At 42.6% G+C, this 27,874-nt stretch overlaps 1 protein-coding gene across 2 annotated transcripts in view; it reads left to right on the top strand.

The window, feature by feature from the left end:
- KCMF1 (potassium channel modulatory factor 1) overlaps positions 1–25,949 on the top strand; it is an 89,596-nt gene extending 63,647 nt beyond the window's left edge. For both annotated transcript variants that reach the window (XM_051842704.2, XM_051842705.2), the window contains exons 3-7: positions 1,523–1,662; positions 10,787–10,888; positions 13,799–13,973; positions 18,548–18,830; positions 23,889–25,949. In XM_051842704.2, the coding sequence (XP_051698664.1) occupies positions 1,523–1,662; positions 10,787–10,888; positions 13,799–13,973; positions 18,548–18,830; positions 23,889–24,150 (962 nt within the window). In that variant the 3' untranslated portion in view covers positions 24,151–25,949. The remainder of the gene's footprint in view (positions 1–1,522; positions 1,663–10,786; positions 10,889–13,798; positions 13,974–18,547; positions 18,831–23,888) is intronic.
- Positions 25,950–27,874: the final 1,925 nt, after the last annotated feature.

Genomic DNA, 27,874 nt, shown 5'->3' with positions numbered 1-27,874 from the left:
GTGGATTCCTTAGGATTTTCTGCATTTTCTGTATACAAGGTCATGTCATCTGTAAACAGAAATCATCTTACTTCCTTCCCATCTGAGTGTCTTTCATTTACTGTGGGTAGATCCTCCAGTAAAATACTAAATAGAAGTGGCAAGAGTAGACAGGTTTGTCTTACTCCTTTCTGAGGGGAAAAGCATCCAGTCTTTCACCAGTATGATGTTAGCTGTGAGTCTTTGGTTGATGTTCTTTACCAACCGAGGAGGTTCTGTTCTTTTTAAACTAAATATATGCATACATTTTTTTAATTTAATTTTTTAATTTAAATTTAAAAATATATATATATTTAGTTTATTTGAAAGAGATGGAAAAAACCTCCTTCCATTGGTTCATTCCCCATGTGCCTGCAGTGACCAAGGCTGAATCCAGGAGGCAGGAACTCAGTCTGGACCTCCATGGTAGGTGGCAGGGACCCAACTTCTTGAGCTGTCGTTTGCTGCCTCCAGGGAAATGCATTCGCAGAAAGCTGGAATTGGTAGCAGAGCTAGGCCTGGAAGGCTGTCACTTGGAGATGGGCTGCAGAAATCTCAAGTGGCATTGTAACTGCTGGGCCAAGTCCTCCTCCAGCTCTTCTTTGTATGTGTATCACCACCTAGCCCAAAGTCTACATGACAGGCCTTGTGCATATAATAGTTAACTTATTTGTGATGGCAAATACTTTTAAGATAGTTTAATCTCTGAAATCTATTGTATTGTAAACACTTTTTTTTCTTTACATAAAAGTTGATCATATGCTCCAAAAATTTGGAATTTGTTTCATTTTAAAGGGTCAAATAATTCTTTGTAGTGAAGCAACATAGCACTTTGACTATTCTTGCAGTTTCATTTTCCCTTACGTTGCCCATAGAGAAAAATAGAGTTAATCCCTGTGCTGTGCTAGCAAGGTGAGCTAATTCTTCCCCATAAGATTAGTTCTTTAGTTGCCCAGTTTGGCAGAGTGTGTTGTAGTAGTGCCCATTCAAGTTAGCATCTGCAAAAACTGATTGTGAGGGTCCTTCCTACTCTGAGAACAGGGTGTTCTGTGCACAAATCGCTGCACCTGGGTGTTGGCATGTTGCTCGTGTTCATTTCTTGTTCCCTCTGAGCACTGTGACCTTGTATGTGGTGCGCTCTGCCGACTCTTTCTGTTGATAGCAGTGTATACAGTTTATTCAGGAAAAAATAAATTACAGTAGAATTAGAGCCAGAAATGAAATGAGTGATGCTTCAAAGTTAAATAAAGGGAGTACAGTTGTTTATGTTGTTTTCTCTTAAGCCTATAGCAGCTATCTGGGTAAAAAGTTTTGGAATGGAATCATTGTGAGAATAAAGATGTTACAAATGTAAACAGAGAGGCACCTAAGCACTCCTTGACAGTGAGATTATTGGCGGAATCTTCAGGCATACTTTTTACTTTACATTGTTGACCATATTATTACATTTTTATAAAAACTGAAAATAATTATTTCTCAATGCAATTGCACTTTATTTTTTCAGATTTGTACTATGGTGGGGAAGCTTTCTCTGTAGAGCAGCCACAGTCTTTTACTTGTCCCTATTGTGGAAAAATGGGCTATACGGAGACATCTCTTCAAGAACATGTTACTTCTGAACATGCAGAAACATCGACAGAGGTGGTAAGTGAAGCAGCCTCGTGTCTAAACTGCTGTGGTCAAGTACATTATTCCTAACACTAATCAAGCTAGGTCACTACCATCAGTCTTCTGCTCAGTATACTGATATTGTTTGCAAAATCATTATTAAAATGATGTTATATAACAAATTTTACAATTCTTGGAGGCTGCATTTATACTAGAAGAATGCCCTTTATTTGTCCACACTAGCCTTTTTTGCCTTATGACTAAGAGCACAGCATGGAATCTTGAACAAATTTGAAGAACTTTCATTAAATATGTTGTGAAAAAGTTAAGAGGACACCCCTGCAGCACACCTTTTTATTGTATTCTTGCTATTGCTATCTTCTTGATTTTTTTTCTATGAGAAGATTTTTTAATTTTGGTCATATATTAAGCAGTAATCCATTGCCACATCTCATTGTAGCCTATCCCTGACCTTTCTTGGTTTTTATCAGGTCAAATCTCTTGCTTCCTAGGTCAAGGCCCTGAGGTCCCCCGAAGTTCTTCCTTCCCTGATCTTTTCCAGTGGCTAAAAGCCAAGGATCCAGAATAATGCACAGTCTTACTTGAAAACTTTTTGGATTGTTTACTTGACATCTGAGTCAGCATGCATCCAACTTCAAGAAATGATAAAGTCCACCCAAAAGATTCTCTCCCATACCTCTTTACCATTGGTAATAATAGGTAAAGTGAAGATTCTGTATGGAACTATAATAATGAATTTGGAGAACTTTGACACAAAACAATTGTACATGTGTCAACTAATAAGCCCCTAAATGTACTTAAAACAAATCAACTGAAATCTAGAAAAAATAAAGTAGCATCATGTTCAAGGACATGCAGCTAGTAAGTAGCAGCAGCAGCAGGTATCTAAAGTCAGCCAAAGTCTCTCTAGGTTCTAGAGTCTCTGTAACTCTGCTACAGCTCTGCTTTTGCAGTCATAAGTAATACAAATCTTCCTTCATTCCCATTGACACTGCTAGTGTGATGTTACATTGTTCTAAGATTTAAACAGTTGGTAAGCTTACTTTATGTAATCCTTGAGCCAGATTTTACTAATAGCTCAGGAGAGTTCTCATCTTAAACCCAGGAGAACCTCTGATCACTACCATCATGTTTACCACTCTTCTTAGTTTGTTTGTTTTTTATTCTGGAAAGTTCTTTTTATTTGGTATAGTCCCACATATCCCAATTCAATTGCATATCATCCTGGTTGTTTTGGATCATTTTTCTTTGATTTAATTTTTGTTAAGTTTGGGCACTTGATTTACCTAGATACATTAAAACAAAGAGTGGAGGAAGAAATCTCCCTTGTGAATTAAGCATTCTTAAAATCATTAAATCCTGGCTGCTTTGCTTCCAATTCAGCTCCCTGCTAATGTGCCAGGGAAGGCAGTGGAGGATGGCCCAATTGCTTGGACCCCTGCCACCTATGTGGGAGACCCAGATGGAGTTCCTGGTTTCTTTTGCCTGGCTCAGACTGGCTATTGGGGCCCTTTGGGAAGTGAACCAACAGATGGAAGGTATCTCTCTCCCATTTGCCTAAAAAGGCAAAGTGTCAGAGACAGATCCTCTGTCTGTGGGGTTCACTCCCCAAAGGCCCACAACAGCCAGGGCTAGCCCAGGCCAAAGCCAGGAGCCTGAAACTCCTCTGACTCCCCCAGCATGCATTAGTAGGAAACTGGATCAGAAGAGTAGTAGCCACAGCATGGTTGTGGCACAGCAGGCTGAGCTGCTGCGTGGGACACCTGCACCCCATATTGAGTGCTCCCCTTCTGATCCATCTTTCTAGTAGTGTGCCTGGGAAACAGCTGGTGACGGCTTGGGTACCTTAGTTCCTGCTACTACCCACTTAGGAAATCTGGAATAGAGTTCTTAGACCTGGCCCAGCCCCGGCTGTTGGGGCCATTTGGGGGGTAAACCAGTGGCTAGAAGATACCTCCCTTTCCCTCCCCCTCTCCCTCCGCCTCTTTCGCCTCTCCTCTTTCCTTCCCCACTCCTCTCTCTCCCTCTTCCTCCCCCTCTCTCCTCCCTCTCCCTTTCCTCTGTCTCCATCTCCTCCCCCCCCCCCCCATTTGGGAGACCTGAAGTGGAATCCCTCACCCCATTTGTTATAGCTATTTGGGAAGTGAACCAGCAGATGGAAGAACTAACACTTCTCCCTTACTCTGTCACTCTTTCAAAAAATAACTTTTTTTTTAATGGAGGAGTAGCTGGTACTTGAACCAGCACTCTTGACAGGGGATACACACATCCCAGCTGGCAGCTTAACCTGCTGCATCACAATTGCTGCCCCACTTTACTTAGTTTTATGAAATAGAACACAACCCCTAGCAGCATTGCCTATTTTTTTTCCACGAGAATAGATGTCAGAATTTTTCTGCTTCCTCAATACCTGATACAGAGTTTGAAAATTAAATACTTGCCTTTCCAAATGGTTTTGTGGCCTGTCTTCTGTAGTTGTGTTCGGTTGTATGCCTTCATTAAGTTCTTTTTTTTTTTTTTTTTTTTTTTTTTTTTTTTTTTTTTTTTGACAGGCAGAGTGGACAGTGAGAGAGAGAGACAGAGAGAAAGGTCTTCCTTTTGCCGTTGGTTCACCCTCCAATGGCCGCCGCTGCAGCCGGCGCACCGCGCTGATCCTGGCAGGAGCCAGGAGCCAGGTGCTTTTCCTGGTCTCCCATGGGGTGCAGGGCCCAAGCACCTGGGCCATCCTCCACTGCACTCCCTGGCCATAGCAGAGAGCTGGCCTGGAAGAGGGGCGACCGGGACAGAATCCGGCGCCCCAACCGGGACTAGAACCCGGTGTGCCGGCGCCGCAAGGTGGAGGATTAGCCTATTGAGCCACGGCGCCGGCCGCCTTCATTAAGTTCTTAGGCTTCTGATCCATAGCCCGAGGCAGTTGCCATTCTGGTTTTTCATATTGATTTTGTGGAATAGTTTGAGGATTTCTCCCTCCTTGTTAGCCTTGTCTTTGCATGAATACCACATCTACCTCTGTTCCCACCCATAACACACCCAGACATTTCAACCTGAGAAATAGCAAGCACACAAGAATCTTTAATAAAAGCTGGAAAGGGATTTTTCTTCTTTGAATCACATGAATCCTGTGTCTTAGAGCTAGGGCTAGCATCCTGCTAGTACACAGTGTGGTTTACTGACTGTTGTCCATTCTGAAGGATTGGTTCCCATGCCATACCAGTTGTTAAGTGTTTCAAATGCCTGTGTATACAAGAACTCTTCAAAAAGTTCATGGTAAATGTCCATTTTACGTGTGTGTGTGTGTGTGTGTATAAACTATATATATAATTTTTCTATCTTATTTGGAAGGCAAAGAGATCTCGTTTCTGCTGATTCAGTGCACAGTAGCCAGGACAAGGCCAGGCTAAAGCAAGGAGCTAGAAATTCAGTACAGCTCTCCTACATGGGTGCCAGGGTTGCCAGTTCTTGGCCCATCACCTGCTGCCTTCCAGAATACACATTACCAGGAAGCAGAGCCAGGACTCAAACTCAGGTACTCTGTGGGATGTGGGCAACTATAGTGGCACTTTAAACATTGTGCCAAATGCCCATCATTTTCCGCAAAGTTTTTGAAGCATGCTTATATGTAAAACATGCTGGCTGGCGCCGCGGCTCACTAGGCTAATCCTCTGCCTTGCGGCGCCGGCACCCCAGATTCTAGTCCTGGTCGGGGCGGCGGATTCTGTCCCGGTTGCCCCTCTTCCAGGCCAGCCCTCTCTGCTGTGGCCAGGGAGTGCAGTGGAGGATGGCCCAAGTGCTTGGGCCCTGCACCCCATGGGAGACCAGGATAAGTACCTGGCTCCTGCCATCGGATCAGCGCGGTGTGCCGGCCGCAGTGCACCAGCTGTTGGAGGGTGAACCAACGGCAAAAGGAAGACCTTTCTCTCTGTCTTTCTCTCTCACTGTCTACTCTGCCTGTCAAAACACACACACACACACACACACACACACACACACACGTTGCCAGCTTTTGTATGTCAGTACCCAGGTGATTCACAGATATCAGTGTCCAAGCACAGCCTCACACCCTACTGTGGTTCACCAGTTATGGTGAATCAAACATTTTTTATGAAGTTCAAGAGCAACTCATGTCATTCTGGTGAGGGATTAACAACTTACTGTATTTCCTTTTCTGTTCTGAACATTCTCCTTCCTAAATGCTCAGTTTGCTGTCTTGCTTTGCCACCCCGCCCACCCATGTTTCCTGCATGTGTCCTTTGACTGTTAATTAGTATTTCCCTGTAGGACTTAAAAATCTCACCCCTCTAAACAGCATACCTTTGGGACATTCAGGGGCAATCCGATATATCACTGCTGATAACACTGTCACCACTAGTAAATATTTACTGATAGCAGGGGCCAGCACTGTGGTGTAGTAGGTTAAGCCTCTGCTAGCAATGCCAGCATCCCATATGGGTGCCAGTTCAAGTGCTGGGGCTGCTCCTCTTCCAATCCAGTTCTCTGCTATAGCCTGAGAAAGCAGTAGAAGATGGCGCAAGTGCTTAGGCTCCTGCACCCATGTAGGAGACCCAGAAGAAGCCCAGCTCTGGTTGTTGTGGCCATTTAGGGAGAGAACCAGCAGATGAAAGACTTCTCTCTCTCTCCGTCTCTTTGTCTGTAACTCTACCTCTTAAATAAATTTTTAAAAAATCTTTAAAAAAATATTTACTGATACCTGACATAGCAAGAAAGACTGCTGAAGGGTAGGTGTTAAAGCAACTTTATAGTCCTTTTCTATATTTTCCCTGCCTCATTTTTATCTTGAGACTACACTCCAACACAGGATTTGTTCACCTTCTTAAGATTAGCTTAAGTTCACTTGGGACTGAATTTTAGGATACGGAGAACTCTTCAAAACCAAATAACCGTGATACAACAGCATCTGACATAGACTGCATAGTAAAATTTAGTATGGTATAGATTGAGTATGGTGCTTAGTCCCAGGAATCTACATGAACACCAAATGTGATGAACAGTGTGATTTTGAAATTAAGCACTAGTCTTTTTTAAAAAGCTTCGTAATTATCACAAAATTTGTTAGGTTGGGGAAGAATTAAAGGAGGAGTAGCATAGTTTGTAATTTTCAAAATCCATTGAGCTGATGGTGGAAGTGAGCAATATAGGTCAGATGGGATTGCAGATGGGGAGGACCTCTTGAGGAAACTCCAGGGTTGTGGGAGATGTGCAAACATGGTTAGAGAAGCTATGCTTTGTTTTAGCATCTATTTTTTATCATAAAAGGATATTAAGAGGGGCTCCCTGATTTTTCTGATATATGGGATTTGAACTGACTTGCACTGCAATTAATTTGAAAGCCTTCATACATGCCTATACCATTCACTAGTGATGTGTAATCAGTCTTCCTTAGTTCATTGTTTAATTTCTTGCAATTTATATGAAGAAAATTATGCTGAAAAGATAAAATATTTTTGACTCATTAGTAGTTCCATTGCACTTCTAGAAAATTCTAACACATTGTTTGGTCCATAAATCAGCAGTCTTCTATTACTCCACTCGAGGAACTTTTTGCTTTCTAATTTTCATTTGATTTACTCCTTATTTTAATTACCTTTCAGAAAAGGAGTTAGGGTTGTCTGCAGCTTTTAAATTCATTCCATATACGTTGGTGGTACATTCCTTCCCTCTAATAAAAACCTGGACGTGTTTGTAACACACTGAATTTACATTTTTTTGAATTTTATTTATGAATGTACTTTTGAAATAACATAGTGGTATATGCCAGTTTGGCCAGTTTCGTAAGAAATAAAAAAACCAAAAAGAGTGATTTTTTTTTTATAATCTAACTTTAGACAATTTTGAATATAATTCTTTTTTTGAAATTCTTATTTATTTGAGAAGAAGAGAATGGGCAGGGATCTTCTGTTTGCTGGTTCACTTCCCAAATGTACCCAGTAGCCAGGGCTGGGCTGGTCCAAAACCAAGTGCCAAGTTTTCTTTTGTCTGTCTTTCCTTTTTTTTTTTTTTTTTTGTTGTTGTTGTTGTTGTTGTTTGTTTGTTTGTTGTTGTTGACAGGCAGAGTGGAAAGTGAGAGAGACAGAGAGAAAGGTCTTCCGTTTTGCCGTTTTGCCATTGGTTCACCCTCCAATGGCCACCATGGCCGGCGCATCACGCTGATCCGAAGCCAGGAGCCAGGTGCTTCCTCCTGGTCTCCCATGGGGTGCAGGGCCCAAGCACTTGGGCCATCCTCCACTGCACTCCCGGGCCATAGCAGAGAGCTGGCCTGGAAGAGGGGCAACCGGGACAGAATCCGGCACCCCGACCAGGACTAGAACCCGGTGTGCGGGTGCCGCAGGCGGAGGATTAGCCTATTGAGCCGCGGTGCGGCCATCAAGTTTTCAAATCAAGTCTTTCACAAGGGGATAGACCCAACTACCTGAGCCATCAACTGCTACCTTCCAGGGGTTCCCACTGGAAGGAAACTGGGTCAGAAGCAGAGGAGCCAGGACTCAAACCAAGTACTCATATAGGATGCAGGTGCCCCAAGCAGCATTTTAACCTACACCTACCACCCACCACAGAAACTGTGGTTTGTTTTTGTTGTTGCTGTTTTTAATTTGAAAGGCAGGTTGACAGAAGAGAGGGAGAGACAGAGGTCTTCCATCCATTGATTCACTCCTCAGTGACCACAATGGCTGGGGCTGGACCAGACCCAAGCCCAGAACCTGGAACTCAAGCCAGTTCTCCTGCATGAGAAGCAGGGGCTCAAGAGCTTGAGCCATCTTATGCTGCTTTCCCAGGTTCATTAGTAGGGAGCTGGATTGAAAGCAGAGCATCCAAGGATGCTCCAGTATGGAATGCCAGTGTCACGAGCAGTGACTTAACCCACTGTGCCATAGCACTAGCCCACCAGAAAAGGTATTTTCTTTTTTATTTATTTGACAGGTAGAGTTGCAGACAGAGAGAGACAGAGAGAAAGGTCTTCCTTCCGTTGGTTCATTCCCCAAATAGCCGCGACAGCCGGAGCCATGCCGATCCAAAGCCAGGAGCCAGGTGCTTCTTCCTGGTCTCCCATGTGGGTGCAGGGCCCAAGGACCTGGGCCATCCCCCACTACCTTCCCAGGCCACAGCACAGAGCTGGACTGGAAGAGGAGCAGCTGGGACTAGAACCGGTGCCCATATGGGATGCTGGGGCCGCAGGTAGAGGATTAAGGTACTGTGCCATAGCACCAGCCCCAAGAAAAGGTGTTTTCAACAAGCGCTCCAGATGATTTGTATTCTTAGCTACATTTAGAACAACACTGACTTAAACTAGTTCAATAAGACTTGTTCACAAGTTACCATAATTTTAAGCTGATGTTATATGGAACTTTCCAGCATGCCTCATATTGCTGTCTCGTGTGACACTGGACGTCTGATAAATATGAGTGTTGACAGGATGACATAATTTTAGGGCTGACAGCTTACCCTTTGCATAGACTGTTCCTCCTGTGAAAGGTTTTAGATACTGGGGTGTGGAAATAAAGAACAAACTCAGAATTAAGCAGTCTTTGTGCCACTGAGATGCAAAAGTATCCCTACCTCTCTTCTCTGTTTTTCCTGCCCCACTTTGCTCTCATTTTCCTCCTCCTCATTCCCTCCATTACCTCACAGAGAATGCTTTACAACCTTGAGTTACTAGAGTTTTTACACTAAAACATGAATCCACTTAGTTTAAAAGGTGTGGAATTTTAAGACAGGCCTCTGATCCCACTGGCATTGGAGCTTAGTGTTCCTTTCCAAGTTCCTGAGTCCGAGTTAACTTCTTGTAGGCCAAACATGACACCTTGTTTCTAAACCCAGTTTCTTCATATTTGGTGCCAGCTGCCAAACTTAGGTACTCAATGCACCCTAGTAATTCCTTATCCTGATCAATTCTTGATCCTGGTCATTACGGAAGTTGGTTTATTGGTTTTATATTACTTCTCTCTGTATACCTTATTCTGCTGTCTTAGCATAGTTGCTATAATGAAATCCAGAAGATTTTGAGCATAGAATTGAAGTTAATACACACTAATGAAAGATCTTGATTTTCTTATTTTACATCCGCAACTCAAAGGTGCTTCTCTGGTTTGTAGGTTACTTAGGGTTATTGGCCATTCTTAGTACATTTGGCATTTGTGCTTGCTATCTGTTTTTCTCCTAGGAAAATATATCCTCGAGGTGACTGTGTTTCATCTAAGAACATGCATGTGCCCTGAAAGTACTGAAGCTCTACAGCTATCTTTGTGCATTTCAGGTTGTGCATAGATTTTATCCAAAAGCCAATCTAAAGGGAAGTATCTCAGAAGGAGAATGCCTTTTCCTTTTGGTGGTTCTTTTGTCTTTGGATAAAAATCTTACACAGTCTTACGATACTGCAGTAAAACTACGCATAGTCCAGCACTTAATTGCTTTTAAAAATGATGAGTTACACAGAAGAAAAATTGAATTAGAGAGTAAGTTGCACAATTGCATTGTAATCAGACCTCTGCTGTCTCTTAAGGCTGCTTTGGAGAAGTGTGCCACAGACTTCTGTGTATCTTTGGCATTCTAGACATAAATGTACACTAAATAATAAATTTAAAAATTTCTTTTCAATGTTTAGTTATTTTTCATTTTATTTGGAAGTCATCCACTTTTTCACTCCACAAATGCCCAAAATAGCCAGGCCGGAAGCCAGGAGCTCAGAACTCAGTATGGCTCTCCCACATGGGTAGTAGGGACTCGGGTACTGGAGCTATCACCTGCTGCCTCCTAGAGCACACGTTAGCAGGAAGCTGGGTCAGAAATGGAGGAGCCAGGACTCTAACCAGGCTCTAATCCCTGTGGAATGCAGGGATCTCAAGTGACAGCTGCTATGCCAGACACCCGCCTCTGAAACTTTTTTGTGACACCGCTTTTTCTAGATGATTCAGTCTGTTAGAAAGCCTTACCAGAAATCAAGTTTGACAGAATTGATGGGCTACAGTTCTTACTGAATCCTCTACTATTTTTCACTAGTTCAGGATCTGCTGTGGTTTTGCCTGATTAAAATTTGATAATAGTAAAATTTGTGCAAAATATTGATCCAGAAAAATGTCTGATCAGTCTTCATTTACTAAACTTGCTCTCTATACTTTCGTTTCAGATTTGTCCAATTTGTGCAGCGTTACCTGGAGGCGATCCTAATCATGTCACAGATGACTTTGCAGCTCATCTTACACTTGAACACAGAGCCCCTAGAGATTTAATATCCTTTTATGAGGCAACAAGGGAAAGAAATGTTTGTAACATTTGTCATTTTGATTATTTTTAAGGATAATATCTTACAGGAGAGAAAAATTAACCTCCAGATTAACTTATTTATTTTTATTTGAAAGGCAGAGAGGCAGGCAAATATGAGCAACAGCCAGGGCTGGGCCAGACAGAGCTGGGAAGAACTCAGTCTGGGTCCTGGTGAGTGGTGGGGTCCCAGGTACTTGAGCCGCATTCTCTTGCCTCTCAGTGTTTGCACTGGCGGGAGGTAGAGCTGGGATTCAGACCCAGGCACTCCCATATGGAATGCAGGCATCCTAGCCATATCTTACCCTCTGTGCTAAATGCCCACCCTCCAACTTTTCTTTTCTTCTCTTTTTTTTTTTTTTCTTTTTCCTGGAAGTCACTCAGTGTTAAAAGGTGATTTCTTATTTCTCTTTTTACACAAGTATGACTATTACATGAACCATGTTCATTAAGTGAAAGTTGACTTGCCCATCAGATTTTTTTTCTTCAATTTAAACAATTTAATTATGTATATTTATGGGGCATGGGGTGTGACATTTTGGCATATGTGTACAATGTGTACTGATCAGATCAGGTGTAGTTAACATTTCCTCCTCTTTGACACTACTCTAGGGTTACAGCCTTAGCGCTCTTCTCTTGTATTTTCTCATAAAATATATAGTAGGTATGTGAACCACAGTCACTCCATTATGCTGTGTAACACTGGGAACTTGCTCCTTTCCCTCTCTCCCTCCCTCCCTCCCTATCTCCCTCCTTCCTTCTCTGTCTGTCTGTCTGTCTCTGTTGGTACCCACTATCCACAATCAGATTTCTTTAAGGCAGTTTGATCATGTTATAGGTCTTCCAGGAGAGTGTTTTCATACAAAAGAAGGAAATCAAAATCTGTTTTGTTGAATACAAAGGTTCTTTAGTCACTTACCTTCTCTGTTCTTCGACCGCCTTACCCTGTTATAGGTGTGGTGTGGTGGTGTGGTGGGACAAGTGTCAAATTTTGGGACCTTTCTGTCTTTGGAGTCCTCTTCTCTAGAGAGCCATATCTTGCCTGTTTCTGAGTAGCATAATGAGGTCAAGCCCTGCTCTGAATTCCTTTCCTGCCTTCATTTCTTCATTCCTTCCCTGTGTACAGTGGCCAGCAGTGTTCTCTGAGATGGTTGACCCACTGGAGCAATTAATTTTGTAGACTCATTGCTTTTGGTCTCAGGTTATGAATTGTTTTTCTAAAACTATTACCTATTAACTTAGGGTGCTGTTTTCCTGTAAGATTTCCATGTTTGTTGCAGTTGAAGCAATTTAAGAGCTCAAATCAGAACTTTTCTCTCTGCCAGACTTCATTCTGATTCTTTGGATTGCCTCCCAGCAGTCATAATCCAACCTTGGACGTGTTGAAGAAGAAACTGGCGGTTTTCTTGTCCTGCAGCTTGCATCCCTTGCTCAGAGTTCCTCATTTACTAATTGAAAATATGACTCCTTAGATTTAGGGGAAGATAAGCAAAAACTAATGGGAAGATGAAGAATTGTCACCCAACTAAGGAATCAAGAGTGGCAGCCTAATAATCACCCAGAAGTGTATGCTTCATCAGCACATCACTCCATTTTCACAGAGAAACTAAGCAAATAACTTGGAACCAAACTGACATCCTGAGCTTGTACTGCAAATTCAGAGACCTGTAGTGATACCTGTATCCATTCAGTAGAGTATCCCAAATCTACACCCACTTTCACAAGATCTGTATGTCTGTGCTTACCAAGAAAAAAGTTAAATTATGCAAGACAATAAGAAAGGCATAAAGTGTTTCATAACAATAAAAGGCGTGTTACATTTTAGAGCCTTACCATTAAGTTCTAGGAAATGGTATGCCTGGCTGTTATCCTGAAAACATACAACCTGGTCAGGTCTCTCAAGTGTTACTGACCAGGAGCTTTATTTGTGTGATTTCAGGAGGGGTCTTCTGGGTAAGCTACCTCAGCACCAGAACTTTCCTTCTTTTTTTCACTGTTTGGATAGATTTCTTCTAAAGTGGACTTCACACCCAGCTGCCTTTTAAAAACAATAGGGCGATCCTAATGCCACATTCTTGGGACTGCAAGCCCATGTCGGGAAGCTCTGTGAAACTGCATATTCCAGTGGCACCTGAGGGCTGCTGAATGACTCCACAGCCACCAGCTGGAAAACAGGAAGCCACAGTTGGCTGCGGTGAGAGAGAAGTTCCTTCCGCACTGTTGGACTTGCCCCTCCACACACATGGAAAGTGCGAAGTTGTCTTTGTGAGTTTTGACAGCTGTTACCTACTCCAGACCTTTTTACTCACACTAGCTGTGTCTCATAGATGGGAGTGCGAGAAATTTGAATCTCTTACTATCAGCAACATTGGGTAAAAGGAAGTGAAGACAGATTAAAACTAATATTCGTAAGGAGCCTTTCATCTCCTAGATTTCAATTATTAATGCTGTTCCTTTTTTATTATAATTTAAGTTTCATTAGCTATATGTTAGTACAACTCTCCTCAGATGTAAAAATGAATAATAATTGTGGTTCCTTATATATAAATTTATATGAGCTTCAACACTGAGATGCTAGTAAGGGAGAATCTCGCCTTGGTTGTCTGATCAAGCAAACATTTGGCCTCACTGGCAGCATAACTATGGTCACCATAGCTGGAGCCCAGGAAGAAATGTTCCCCCCTCCTACACACACACAGCTTTATGTTTGAGTCTTCTTTTAGAGTTAATAGCCCTCATAGAGTTCACATTTACACTGTAAAATAAATGTGCCATTTTAAAATGCATACAGTTCAGGAAATTGTGTGTCTCACAAAGGTGGAAATAATCATTTTTTTTCCTTGCTGTCAAGCACTGTGGTCCTTAACTTTTGAGTTATGATGAATCGAGTGGTGTTCGACATGTACGTAGAATGTTTCACCCTGGCCGGGGATTAGGAGGCCCTCGTGCTCGCAGATCAAACATGCACTTTACTAGCAGTTCTACTGGTGGACTTTCTTCTTCTCAGAGTTCATATTCTCCAAGCAATAGGGAAGCCATGGATCCTATAGCTGGTAAGTTAGTTTCTCATTAATAGAAGAAATGGGGGCAGGAGTGTGGGGAGAGCGCCTTTTAAATTATTTCTTGTAAATTTTTTATTTATCTGAGAGAGCAAGATAGCTCCTGTCTGCTGATTCACTCCCCCAAATGCCTACAGTGTCCAGGGGGGCAGCCAGGGCTGAAACCATGACTAAGCAACTCAAGCCAAGACTTCTACATACATAGTAGGGATTCAACTACTTGAGAAGGCATTGCTGCCTCCCAAGGTCTTCATAAAAAAGCTGGATTAGGAGCCAGGGCTGAGTTTTGAACCTGGGTACTCTGATGTGGGAAATGGGCATCGTAACCAGCTGCAGTTTTAAACCATTAGTCCAAGTACCTGCCCCAAGGATTTGTCCATTTAGTCTTACCTCTTATGTACCTCATAGTACACCTATGTTCCTAATGTAGGAATTCCCAATTATTTTATAAATTGTCCTAAAACTAAACAATTTAATTCATTGTTTTTGGCATTTCTTTAAGTCCTTAAAAGCATAATATAATAATAAATGACTTTATGTAATATTTGTAACCCCAGAAAAGCGTAAAAGATGTCCAAAGTTGGAAGACCTCCAAAATTCCATGGTTCAACCTCCAGAAGTACACAGATAAAAAAGCTAATTGATGAGACTAAAGAATTAATCTCTTTTCATGGAAAAAAGTACATGAGTTTTGTCCTATCACTGGTTTCACTTTACATGGTTTCAGTTACCTGCAGTTACCATGGTCCAGAAATTGTGAATGAAAATCTCACAAAAAAAAATTTCATAGTTTTTTAAGTTACGGGCCTTTCTGAATAATATGACAAAACCTCACACTGTACGGGCCTTGACATGAAGCACTCCTCTGTCCAGCATATCCGCACTGTATATGTTACCTGCCTGTAAGTCACTTAGTAGCTGTCACAGCTTATCAGATCCACTGTCCTAACATCACAATTCTTGTATTGAGGTAACCCCTACAGTGGCCTCCATAGCACAAGAGTAGTGATGCTGGAAATTTGAGTGGGCCCAAAAGAAATCATAAAGTGCTTCCTTTAAGTGAAAGGTGAAAGTTAATTGACTTCACAAGGAATGGGGAGGAAATTATGCTGAGGTTGCTAAGATCTATAGTAAAAACAAACCTATCATGAAATTGTAAAGGAATTTAACGATTCTTGGACCTCAAACTAAAAGTTAGAGCCATAGTGTACGATAAGTTCTTGGTTAACATGGAAAAAGCATTAAGTCAGTACATGTTTGTGTATGAAAAAGCATATTTGTAGTTCAGCACTGTATGAAGTTTCAGGCATCATTGGGGGTCATAGAACATATCCCCCTGGATAAGAGGAACCACTATAAAATAGGAATTTCTTTTTTATTTTTTTTTTAAGATTTATTTATTCAAAAGGCAGAGTTAGGGAGAGGCAGAGAGAGAGAGAGAGAGAGAGGTATTCCGTCCACTGATTCATTCCCAAAATGGCTGCAACAGCCAGAGCTGGGCCAATCCAAAGCCAGGAGCCAGGAGCTTCTTCCAGGTCTCCATGCAGGTGTACTGCTTTCCCAGGCCATAGCAGAGAGCTGGATCAGAAGTGGAGCAGCCAAGTCTCGAACCGGCACCCATATGGGATGCCGGCACTGCAGGTGGCAGCTTTACCCGCTATGCCACAACACTACCCCCCCCCCAGTAGGAATTTCTGAACATTCCTTGACTTGATTTGAAAGCTGTATTCTTGTAGAACATTACTGAAAGAAACATATTTTAATAACTTTGGAAAATCTTATTTAAACGTGTTTGAACCTATAATTGATGACCAAGTTGTTAAGCCTACTTCGTGCATGACAAACCTGGAAAGCTAGCAGCAGAATGTTAGGGTCAAAATAACATGTCAGGGGGGCTGGCGCTGTGGCGCAGCGGGTAAAGCCGCCGCCACCTGCAGTGCTAGCATCACATGTGGTTGCCGGTTCGAGTCCCGGCTGTTCCACTTCCAATCCAGCTCTCTGCTGTAGCCTGGGGAAGCAGTGGAAGATGGCCCAAGTCCTTGGGCCCCTGCACCCACGTGGGAGACCCGGAGGAAGCTCCTGGCTCCTGGCTTCAGATCTGTGCGGTTCCGGTCATTCGCAGCCAATGAAAGACCTCTCTCTCTGCCTCTCCCTCTCTCTCTCTGCCTCTCCTCCTCTCCTCTCCTCTGTGTAACTTTGACTTTCAAATAAGTAATAAAATAAATCTTTTTTAAAAAAAATAACATGTCAGAAATCATTGAGAGAGAGGCAGGCACTGTGGCATAGCAGGGCAGGTAAAGCCGACCCCTGCTGTGCCAGCATCCCATATGGGCGCTGGTGTGAGTCCTGACTGCTCTACTTCCAATCTAGCTCTCTGCTGTGGCAGAGAGGATGTCCCAAATCCTTGGGCTCCTACACCCAGGTGGGGAGCCTAGACGAAGCTCCTGGCTCCTGACTTCAGATCGGTGCAGCTCCTGCCGTTGTGGCCAGCTGGGGAGTGAACCACCAGATGGAAGATCTCTCTCCCTCTCCCCCTCTCCCCCTCTTCCCCTCTCCCCCTCTCCCCCTCCCTCTCTCCCTCTCCCTCCCTCCTTCTCCCTCTGTCTTCCTCTCTCTTCCCCTCTCTCCCCCTCTCTCTCTCCCTCCCTCTCTCCCTCTCCCCCTCCCCCTCTCCCTCCCTCCTTCTCCCTCTGTCTTCCTCTCTCTTCCCCTCTCTCCCCCTCTCTCTCTCCCCCTCCCTCCCTCCCTCTTTCCCTCTCTCCCCCCCTCCCCCCTCCCCTTCTCTCCCTCTCCCTCCCTCTCTCTCTCTCCCTCTCCCTCTCTCCTCTTCTCTCTTTCCCTCTCTTCTCCTCTCTTGCCCTCTCTCTCCCTCTCTCTTCCTCTCTTTCCCTCTCTTCCCCTCTCCCTCCCTCTCTAACTCTGACTTTCAAATAAATAAATCTTTAAAAAAAAAAAAAAAGTCCAGCCATAGCAGCCATTTGGGGAGTCAACCAACAGAAGGAAGACCTTTGTCTCAGTCTCTCTCTCTCTCACTGTCTATAAATCTACCTGTCAAATAAAAAATAAAATTTAAAAAAAAGTCACTGAGGATCTGCAAGATGCAGACAGGTAGAAAGACTCAGAATGTGTGCCGGTGCTGTGGTGCAGTGGATTAACGCCCTGGCCTGAAGCACTGACATCCCTTAGGGGCGCCGGTTCAAGACCGGCTGCTCCACTTCCAATTCAGCTCTTTGCTGTGACCTGGGAAAGCAGTAGAAGATGGCCCAAGTCCTGGGGCCCCTACACCCACGTGGGAGACCCAGAAGAAGCTCCTGGCTCCTGGCTTCAGATCGGTGTAGCTCCAACTGTTGCAACCACCTGGGGAGTGAAGCCTTGGATGGAAGACCTCTCTCTCTCTGCCGCTCCTCTGTGTAACTCTTTCAAATAAACAAATAAATCTTTAAAAAAAGAAAAAAAACTGTTCTGAAAATGGAATGTGCACCTGGGAGCCACAAAGCACTTTGCAGAACACCTGAAGTATTTCTAAGTGTAATCTGTTTTACAAACTCAGAACAGCCTTACTAAAAAAATAATCTTAAAAATGTAAGGTACGCAGTAGAATTCCAAATGTGCTTTTTGTATTTGCATGTGCAACAACTAAAAAAAAAATAAACTGAGTTTGGGGGTTTTAAAAAAATATTTCTTAGTCCAAAGAGACTGTTTACCTGTTATCTTTGGAAGGAGAGTCTGAAAGTTAAATTAATTTCTGGGAGCAAAATTAAAAGTTGAGGAATTCTCTCCATTACTTTGATTTATTTTTTTTTTTTCTGTCAGTGAAAGATTTTTCCTGTCAGTTTATTTTAGTGATGGACTACATGAGGGTACTTCAGAAAGTTCACAGAAGAATGGACTTAAAAGTGTACATTTATTTTAGTGCAAAAATCTTTTATAAGAGGTGTTTTCTGTGAACTTGTTTTTTAAGATCTGCTGTATTTATTTATTTTTTTAATTTAAAGATAAGAGACAAAGATTTTCTACTGCTGATTCATTTCTCAAATACCCGAAACTTCCAGGGCTGGGCCAGGCCACGGCTGAGAACTCCATCCAGATCTCCTGTGTGACAGGAACCCAAATACTTGGGCTATCATCTGCTGCCTCTCAGGCACTTTAGCAGGAAGCTGGTTTGGAGGCAGAGCTGGGACTTGATCCCAGATACCGCAGAATGAAGTACAGACATCCCAGCTGGTGGCGTAACCTGCTGTGGCACAGCACCCACCCCTCCAGGAGCTTCTTGAAAACCCCACATCTGCACAGATTGCACAATTTGGAGCACTAAAATTAAGATCTTTTAATTCTCCTTTCCACAAACTTTTTGAAGTGCCTGCATATTTGAGTTCCCCATACTTAGTAACTCCTGCCTCTCAGAGGCATTCAACACGGTACGGAGCTCTTAAGTGAAACCACGTTGTTCCTGGTTACCTGCCTGTTCACAATGCTTCTCTTCTAGTCCTCTAGTGTAAAAGTGATGTGTAACATTTTGTTTTGCTCAGTATTAAGTAGACATTAACTATCTTCATTTCCATTGGCAGAGCTTTTATCTCAGTTATCAGGAGTGAGACGTTCTGCAGGAGGACAGCTTAATTCTTCTGGCCCTTCCGCTTCTCAGTTACAGCAACTGCAGATGCAGCTGCAGCTCGAACGGCAGCATGCCCAGGCAGCACGGCAACAACTGGAGACCGCACGCAATGCAACCCGACGTACTAACACAAGCAGTGTCACCACTACAATTACGCAGTCCACAGCAACAACCAACACAGCCAATACAGAAAGCAGCCAGCAAACTCTACAGAATTCCCAATTTCTTTTAACAAGGTTAGCTTGCTTATTAATAGAATTTTATTCATGATAGTATAATAGTGTTTTGTTCTCACTGTGCAGTCTGTAATCATCTCTTTTGTGCAAATATTATGTCCTTAAAAATTTTACCTTTGATCAAACCACTAAAACTCCCAGATCCCTGATCAAAACTGCGTATTTAGTATATTTCCCCAAGAATATGAAAGGTAATTATTATTTTAGATAACGTAAGAATGCTGATCATCCTGGTCTCTAAGTAGATATTATTATCTAATACAAATTTCTTTCCCATACTACACATAAAACATAAACACCATATCGTTATATATAGAGGTCATTTTAAATATATTTATTAGCATAACCAACTTGGCTTTTTATTGCCCATTTCAGTCTCCTGTGAAATAGTAAAAGATACAAGAGAAGTTGTAATACAATGGGGCTTTTTCCCAAAAGATTTCTAAATAAGCTGGATTTAAATTTTTATGGTTGGCACCAAAAATAACTTTTAAATTATTTACTTCAATGTAATTAATATCCAGTACACACAGTAAACCTCTCCACTGCGTGGAGTTCTTAATTGCTTCTGAAACTACTTTTAGCAGGGGAATATATTCCCCTGCCAAAACTTTATATACTTAAAAACCATAAAATGCCTATAAAGAGTTTTCAAAAGAACAGTGATGTAGAGAGACACTTAAGCTCAACAGTGAACCTGGACTAATTTGGGCTTTTACTGAAATAGTCTAATGTAAAGTAAAACCAAGAAGTGAAAAAGACATTAGCATAGTGCATTGTTATCTCCAAATTGCAATGTGTGTGACTACTGGTTGGAATGTTAGAAGAAAGTGTTATAATTGCGTTTATATTTCCTTTATCTCATGCTTTTATGTCCCTGCCGATTCAGTGGTATATGTATGTAGTTAGGATAATGTGCTGAGGGGCAGAATGCGAGGTGTTTGAGTGCTCTGGTCCAGAGCCCTGGCCTTGCTGCTTCCTGGTTTCAGGCCACAGGCATGTCGCTTTACTTCCCCACACCTCAGCGTCCTCTTCAGTATCCCAGCAGCTTTTCTTCATGAGAGAATTATTTTGAGAAGTAAATGGAATACTGGTATGTATGTGGCCTGGCTCTGCTGCTGGCATTTGTAAAGGCTCAATTAATGGTACCCATTGCTTTCGTTTGTTATGAGTCTGAGGAGGACGTTTCAAGTGGGGAACTTAGCTTTGAATTATCTCTGCAAGCTCAGTAATTGTTTGTGATTACTACTGGAAAATACTGGTTCGATGTGCAGAAATCACAGGATCGTAAATGGATCCACTTGCTGCCATGTGAACTACTTACTTTAGGGACTAACTATTCTGCCAGGTCTAGGCAGATCTACCGATGCATGTATTCAGTGAACTGCAGGTGGAATGTCTTGCTGGTGCCCTTTGGAAAAACAGTCTTCCCACTCTTGCCCTGTTTTTCTTTGAATCCACCCCGCTCAGTGGCCCGCTCTGGATTTTTTTCTGTGCAGCTGTTCTATGCTCTACATCCAGCTCCCAGGGCATGGTAGCCCCCGTGCTTTCCTTGGGTTCTGTTGTAGCTTCTGGAAGCCTCCTTCTGTTACCTGATATTGTACATTGCATAGTATCTTGCAGCTTGCAGACTGCTTTCCACATCATTTATTGCATCATTTAATCCATGGTTCAGTGAAGGCAGTGTTTCCACAAAAACTGTCTAAAAGTGTATATATTCTAAGGAAAATGTATAGTGTCTTACATATATCTTTTTTTCCTGACAAATAAGTTTGAGGAAAACTAAAGAATTTGCTTACCATTGCACTTCTTAGGACTTCGAGTGTATTAACCTGCACTGTGAATTTCCAAGGGAAGAGAACAGCTGCAGTGTTTGCAGGGGAATGCTCGTCTCTGGCCACAAAGCTCTTCTGTTATGTGTAGGGTCTTATTTTTCATCTTTTCTTTGACCCACAACAGTTGCTATTCATGTTGCCCTAGAATTGATGATGGATACTCAGTTTTTTGGGGGTCCAAGATAGTTGACCTTTTAGAAAATGATTCAGAATATAAGTCAGATTTGTAATGGAGCCAGCTAGTTTTTATTTTTAAAGATTTATTTATTTAATTGAAAGTCAGAGTTACACAGAGAGAGAAGTAGAAGCAGGGAGGGGAGTCTTCCATCTGCTAGTTCACTCCCCAAGTAACCGCAATGGCCAGAGCTGCGCTGATCCAAAGCCAGGAGCCAGGAGCTTCTTCCGGATCTCCCACGTGGGTGCAGGGGCCCAGGAACTTGGGCCATCTTTCACTGCCTTCCTAGGCCATAGTAGAGAGCTAGATCTAAAGTGGAGCATCCAGAACTCGAACCCGGGATATCGAATATGGGATTCCGGCACTGCAAGCAGCAACTTTACCCACTAGGCCACAGCACTGGCCCCATGAGCCACCTAGTTTTACCAACCCCAAATTAAAGGCCCTCACCACTTTGCATTCCTTTTTAGATCCCAAGTGAAGTTTGGCACATCAGGGAATCAGATTTTACATGCTCTGGGAATGGAGCATTTTCTAAATTATTTCCCTGAAAATCAGAACAGTAATATTAGAATCACATGCTTTCTTTAAAGGGCAGAAGGCTTTAGTCTGTATGTTTCCAGTTTGCCTGATCACTTTGTAGGTAGTCTTCTATAGACCCTGTAATCTGTCTATAATAGATTTGACTTCTCTTGATTTTTCCTTGTTACCAAAGGCCTTTTCCAAAGCTAAGAACGTGCAGTGTATTTCAGTTTTTAACACGTCTGTAGTTTTGGATTGAGAGTGTGTTAATAAACTGCCTAACCTCCTATCCTATTAGATACTCTCTTGTGATACTCTTCATTTAGTTTTTTGTTTTTTTTTTTTTTTTAAGATTTATTCATTTATTTGAAAGAGCTGCAGAGAGGCACAGAGAGAGAGAGAAGGAGAGGTCTTCCATCCGCTGTTTCACTCCCCAGATGGCCGCAACGGCCAGAGCTGCACTGATCCACAGCCAGGAGCCAGGAGCTTCTTCCAGGTCTCCCACATGGGTGCAGGGGCCCAAGCACTTAGGCCATCTTTTACTGCCTTCCCAAGATATAGCAGAGAGCTGGATCAAAAGAGGAGCAGCTGGGGACTAGAACTGGCACCCATATGGGATATCAGTGCTTTAGGCCAGGGCTTTAACCCATTGTGCCACAGCGCTGGCCCCTCTTCATTTAGTTTTAACCATAAATATCACCAATCATTACCTTTCACTATGGATTTAGTGGCTTTTATGTAACTACCTTTCAGATTCTTTGCTTTAAGTTCTGAAATTTTTGATCTTTTGTTTTCTGAGCCATAGATATAGTCAGTTGTGGTTTTATACTTACGAGCTTTAAGATTTTGAGCAAGTCACTTAATCTCTGCTTCAGTTTCCTTTTCCTGCAAAAAAGTTAGTAATAACAAGTCCTAACTGATAGGAATTACAAAAGCTAATACAGGGGCCACCACTGTGGTGTAGCAGATAAAGCCACTGCCTGCAGTGCCAGCATCCCATATGGGCACCGGTTTGAGTCCTGGCTTCTCCACTTCTGGTCCAGCTCTCTGCTATGCCTGGGAAAGCAGTAGAGGATGGCCCAAGTCCCTGGGCCCCTGCACCCACATGGGAGACCTGGAAGAGGCTCCTGTCTTCAGATCGGCGCATGGAAGACCTCTCTCTCGCTGCCTCTCCTTCTCTCTCTGTGTTAACTCTGACCTTCGAATAAATAAATAAATCTTTTTTTTTTAAAGAGCTACTACACCCAAAAAGCTCATAGAACAGAGCCTGGCCCACGGTCAGGGCCTAGTAAGACTCATTCATGCTGACTTTGGGCTGCTTCTCTGCCGAGTGCTGGTCAGTGATGAGCATGGAGTCAGAAAGAAGTGCTTGTCATGTGTGACCAGTGGGCGTCCTCGCCCAGGCCTCCCATCTTTTCCCTTACTTTTCCTGACCCCTGCTATTCCCACTGGTTTCCCTTTCTTTGCCATAGAAGGTATAGAGTGATACTGAAGCTAAGCAGAATTTGCCTGTTTTTTTAATTGGAGAATTGATTTTTTTTTTTAAGATTTATTTATTTATTTGAAAGTCAGAGTTACACAGAGAAAGAAGGAGAGGCAGAGAGAGAGAGAGAGAGATTCCTTCCAGTGGTTCACTCCCCAAATGGCCACAACGCCAGAGCTGAGCTGTTCTGAAGCCAGGAGCTTCTTCCGGGTCTCCCATGTGGGTACAGGGGTCCAAGGACTTGGGCCATCTTCCATTGCTTTCCCAGGCCATAGCAGAGTGCTAGTTTGAAAGTGAAGCAGCCAGAACTTGAACCAGTGCCCACATGGGATCCCAACACTGCAGGTGGCAGCTTTACCCACTGCGCCACAGCACCAGCCCCAGAATTGATGCTTTTAAGCCATTTAGTAAGTGGTAAGTAGAATTTTCAACTCTTGGTATGTCTAGACTGTTCAGATGGGCCAGCCCTGCTCTGCTGCAGGTCCCTGGTAGGAGAGATGCAGGAGAGGATGTGTTTTCTTGCCCTCTCAGGCTTCTGGCCATTCTTCATTCCAGGAAGTTAGGTGGATGTGTTGGAGATTCTTGGCAAGTGTTTTCAGCTGACTGTTCTGCTCCCTACAGATTTTGTTTTTGTGAACCAGCTGCTGCTGTCCTATTTTTGCTACTCACAGGTGAAGTTCTGTTAGGGAAATCACTGCTTTCCCAAGCATCTAACCTATTAAAAATACTATTTTCCTCAGAATTTTCAGCAGTTTTCTCTGGAGGGGGGGAGTAGGTGAAATCTAAATGGTTTGTGTTTTTTCTTGTTCAATCTAATTATGGCACAAATTCACACTTCAGGGTAACAATATTGCCACCAGAGTGGGGAATTCATCTCAGCATAATTAAGGGGATAAACCAGAGCCAGGTGTTCAGGAATATGTCTGCGATTCTGAATTTTGTGATGTGCTAAGCTTGCACAGTAGAGGACGCTGCAGAAATTGACGATGCCCTTGTTCATTGACTTATTACCAATAAGGCATTTTCTTTTTTAACTTACACAGGTTGAATGATCCTAAAATGTCTGAAACAGAGCGTCAGTCCATGGAAAGCGAGCGAGCAGACCGCAGCCTGTTTGTCCAAGAGCTCCTTCTGTCCACTTTAGTGCGTGAAGAGAGCTCGTCCTCAGACGAGGAGGAACGGGGGGAGATGGCAGATTTTGGTGCTATGGGCTGTGTAGATATTATGCCTTTAGATGTTGCTTTAGAAAATCTCAATCTCAAAGAGAGTAATAAAGGAAATGAGCCTCCACCACCTCCTCTTTGATGACCTCCCAATCCGCAGACGATGTCCTCTGTGCTGTATTTGCCAATGAAAGTGGACAACAACTGTCTTGGGTTTGTTTGGTGATTGTAACTTCAGGTCTGTCACTCTTGTTACATTGTGTACATGCAAAAGGAAGAGAGAATATATACGATAATCATTTCCACTTAACTAATTTTTACTTCTAGCAGGTAAATGTAGGTAGCAGTGCAGGGGTGATCTCTGCTTCCTGTACCTTGACATGCAAAAGGCTCTCCTAATACTCCACATTCAAACTGAAGAGGAAAATTGAAATCTCTAATGAAGCTGCTGTGTGTATTTATGAATATTAATGAATAAAAACTGCTTGGATGGTTTACCTTAACTACTGCATGAGGTTTTTTGCAGCGTGCATGAGTTTTAGTGACCTTGTTATTTAAAAAATTAAATACAAGGAGTAAAACTTAAAAAAAAAAGCCCAAAGCTTTCCTGCACATTACTCAATGGCTGCCTGACGAAGTAGCTTTTGAATAATGTCTGCCTGAATCCCCTTTCTTTGTGTGCCTCCTGTGCACAAAGCCGGCTCTGCAGCGGATCTGGGGGTCGCAGCCTGGTGTGGCACTCTGCCCTGTGTGACTGTCCTGTCGCCCTGTCAGTCATCTGCCCATGTGGAGCTCGACCTGTCTCTAACTCAGTCTGTGGAAGACACACCAGCCAGTCCAGCTGCTGTCAGAATCTGCTGCAGGGGCGTTTGTGTGCCCTAAAAACAAATCCTGTTCATGTTTGTTTAAAGTTTTTATTTTTTGTGGTTGTTTAAAATTTTTCAATTGTTAAATATGTTTTATTCAGGTGTAGATGAATTTCATTTATTCACTGTTCAACAAAGTTAACCTGAATTATGTTGTCTTTGTTTTTAAAAATCTCACATTCTCAATCATACCTTGCGTTATGTATCTGCTTTGTAGTGTGCTGAGACAGGTCAGTATCAGGGGAGCTTCGAGGGTTTGCCTTCCCAGATCTTGTCATGATATTACAACCAAATTCTTACTGCTAACCTTAGCACCTTTTATTTATTGGGGTTTTTTCCTGGCATAAAAAGTAAAGCCTTTTAATTGAATCATGCCACCTATATGCCTATATTATTAATCCTGTGTGTAAAAAAAAAAAAATGTACAGCTTTTTTGGTTTTGTTTTGGGGTTTGCAAGGGCTGGGTTATTTTTTATTTTCTGTTCCAGTTTTGTGCATAGACTTTCACAATAGCTCCAAGGCAGGAACAACGGGTTTCTGGGCTGGGGGGCAGTTTTTGGAATGTACATTTAAGACTTTACAAAAAGGTGCGCACAGCTTCTGATAAATTCATAACTAGACTTCACCTGATCATGCCTTGTTCCAGTTCTCTGTCCCTGAACCTCCCTCTCCTCTCCTGTCTGTCTGTTTCCTCCACATGACAAGCATACAGACTTGAACACCCCTCTGGTGTTCTTCCGAGAACTGTGAAATCCATGTTCATCCAAATGTAACCAAAAAAGAAGTCACCCTACATGTCTCAAGAACTGTTGCTTCTCCTCTGAAACTTCAGACCCCCAAGCATTTCCAAATCTGATAGCCTTGTTTTCCTTAGTTTCTGTAACGGAAGATGTTTTAGAGGAAGATTTGACACCAGGCTTCTAGTTAAACTAGGAGTCGAGTCCAGTAAGGATTTTCTTTTTTTTTCAATTGGTTGTTGAGAAGTTTCAAAAAACCATTTTTCAAACTGTGGTCTTTTCAAACACATCTTCTGCACATAAGTCACACATTTCAATAAAGCATTTTCAAGACTGTTGACCACTTGAATTTCTTTGGTGTTGGTAAATTAGCCTAAGTATTACTCAGAGATTTTATATCTCTAATCCAGTATTTTTTTTCTTATGCTAAACATGAAGATCCTGATTTTGTGTGAATGCATTACTTTGGATGTGAGAAAAAGAAATTGCCAATTATGTGTTTTCCCTTTTCTGCACAAATTTTGGGAAAATGTAAGATCCTTCATTTTTTAACATGGTTTTGGGGAACAACTGTAAGTCCATTCAGGGCAGTTTAATTTAGATGATCAATTTAACACTCAGAAGACCTAAAGGTTCATAAAATTCCATCTCATGTAGAATACTGTATATTAATTATTTTTTACCAGATATTTTACAAATACCTCACCTCATCCTGTATGTAATCAATAATAATGTATTATTTTAGGGTTTAGAAAGACACAGAATATCAATATAAAATATATTTAAGTCCTTCAAATCCTTGTGTCCTTTTTCTTTAGTTTCTGAATCAACAACATACTACTCCTGGATGTACTACTGAATAAAAATAAATCAGAGACTTTGATGGAGAGGGGACAAAGTCAAAATATACTATTGTTTATTTTGACTACACCTTCAGATTCCTAAGGCCCAGATCCTGAGTTTTGAGAGTTTTTTTTTGGTTGAGTTTTGAATGTTTCGGGTATGGGTCTGTAAATGTTCTGCAGTGCTTTGTCTTTACTTCCTGTGTGGAAATAATGTAAATCTTTTTGCTCAAGGTATTCTGCAAGAAGTTAACCTCGCTGACTCATAGAGAATCCAACATTTTTGCAGTGAAGGGTGAGATCTGCTGAGAATGTTTTTGTGTACCCTTAGGAATGGAATATGCAGTGCGTTTAAAGAGCCTCACACCCCCTCCAGTACCCTGGGAGCCGTGACTGCGTGAGAATACCCACGCGCATCCTTGTCCTGTGCTGAGGCACAGAGAGTGGTGGAATTTGAGTTTGACCCAAGTAGTTGAATCTGGCTCATGGCTTCCTTGGTTGTTTCTCATCCACTCTCCTAAAAGTGTTTGAACAAACAGATAGAGCTGTTCTGCCTGTTAGAGCTGCAGGCATAGATACAGTTGCTGTGGTTGGCTTTGCATTAAGCTTTATTCATTATAAAGGCAAGGAGAAAGAGAAGTCTTCATCTATTGGTTCATGCCCCAGATCCCCGTAACAGCTGGGCCTGGGCCAGACCAAAGCCAAGAGCCCCGAATTCCATCCAAGTCTCCCATATGAGTGGCAGAGTCCAAGCAGTTGGCCATCACCTGTTGCTTCCCAGGAGGTACATGATCAGGAACTTGGATCAGAAGTGGAGTATCCAGGACTGGAAGCAGAAACTTTTTTTTTTTATATTTATGTATTTATTTGAGAGCCAGAGAGAGGTTTTCCATCTGCTGGTTCACTCCCCAAATGACTGCAATGGCCAGAGCTTTGCCAATCTGAAGCCAGGGGCTTCTTTGGGTCTCCCATGTGGGTGCAGGGGCCCAAGGACTTGGACCATCTTCCCCTGCTTTCCCAGACCATAGCAGAGAGATGGATTGGAAGTGGAGCATCCGGGACTAGAACCAGTGCTCATATGGGATGCTGGCACTGCAGGCGGCAGCTTTACCAGCTACCCAGCCTGGAACCAGACACTCTTGATAGGGAATGCGGGCATCCCAAGCAGCTGCTTCACCTGCTGTGCCACATCACCTTTGGCTTTGTGTTTAGATGACACTGGTATTTTTTTTTTAATCCTCAGAATAGGATCCTAGGTTTGCTACTAGAGGGATAGTGGATTATTAACTTCATTTATACTTAGATAAGAGTTTTCTGGGTAGGTCTAAACCTTAGTTCTCAGAACAAAGCGTCCCACCTAATACTCCATGGCTGGCAGCGTGGCATAGATGTCCATGGTTCATAGTCCTAAGGATCAGTAT

Source organism: Oryctolagus cuniculus, chromosome 2 (genome assembly GCF_964237555.1).
Source record: "Oryctolagus cuniculus chromosome 2, mOryCun1.1, whole genome shotgun sequence".
NCBI lineage: Eukaryota > Metazoa > Chordata > Mammalia > Lagomorpha > Leporidae > Oryctolagus > Oryctolagus cuniculus.
This window is presented reverse-complemented; position numbering and strand designations above follow the sequence as displayed.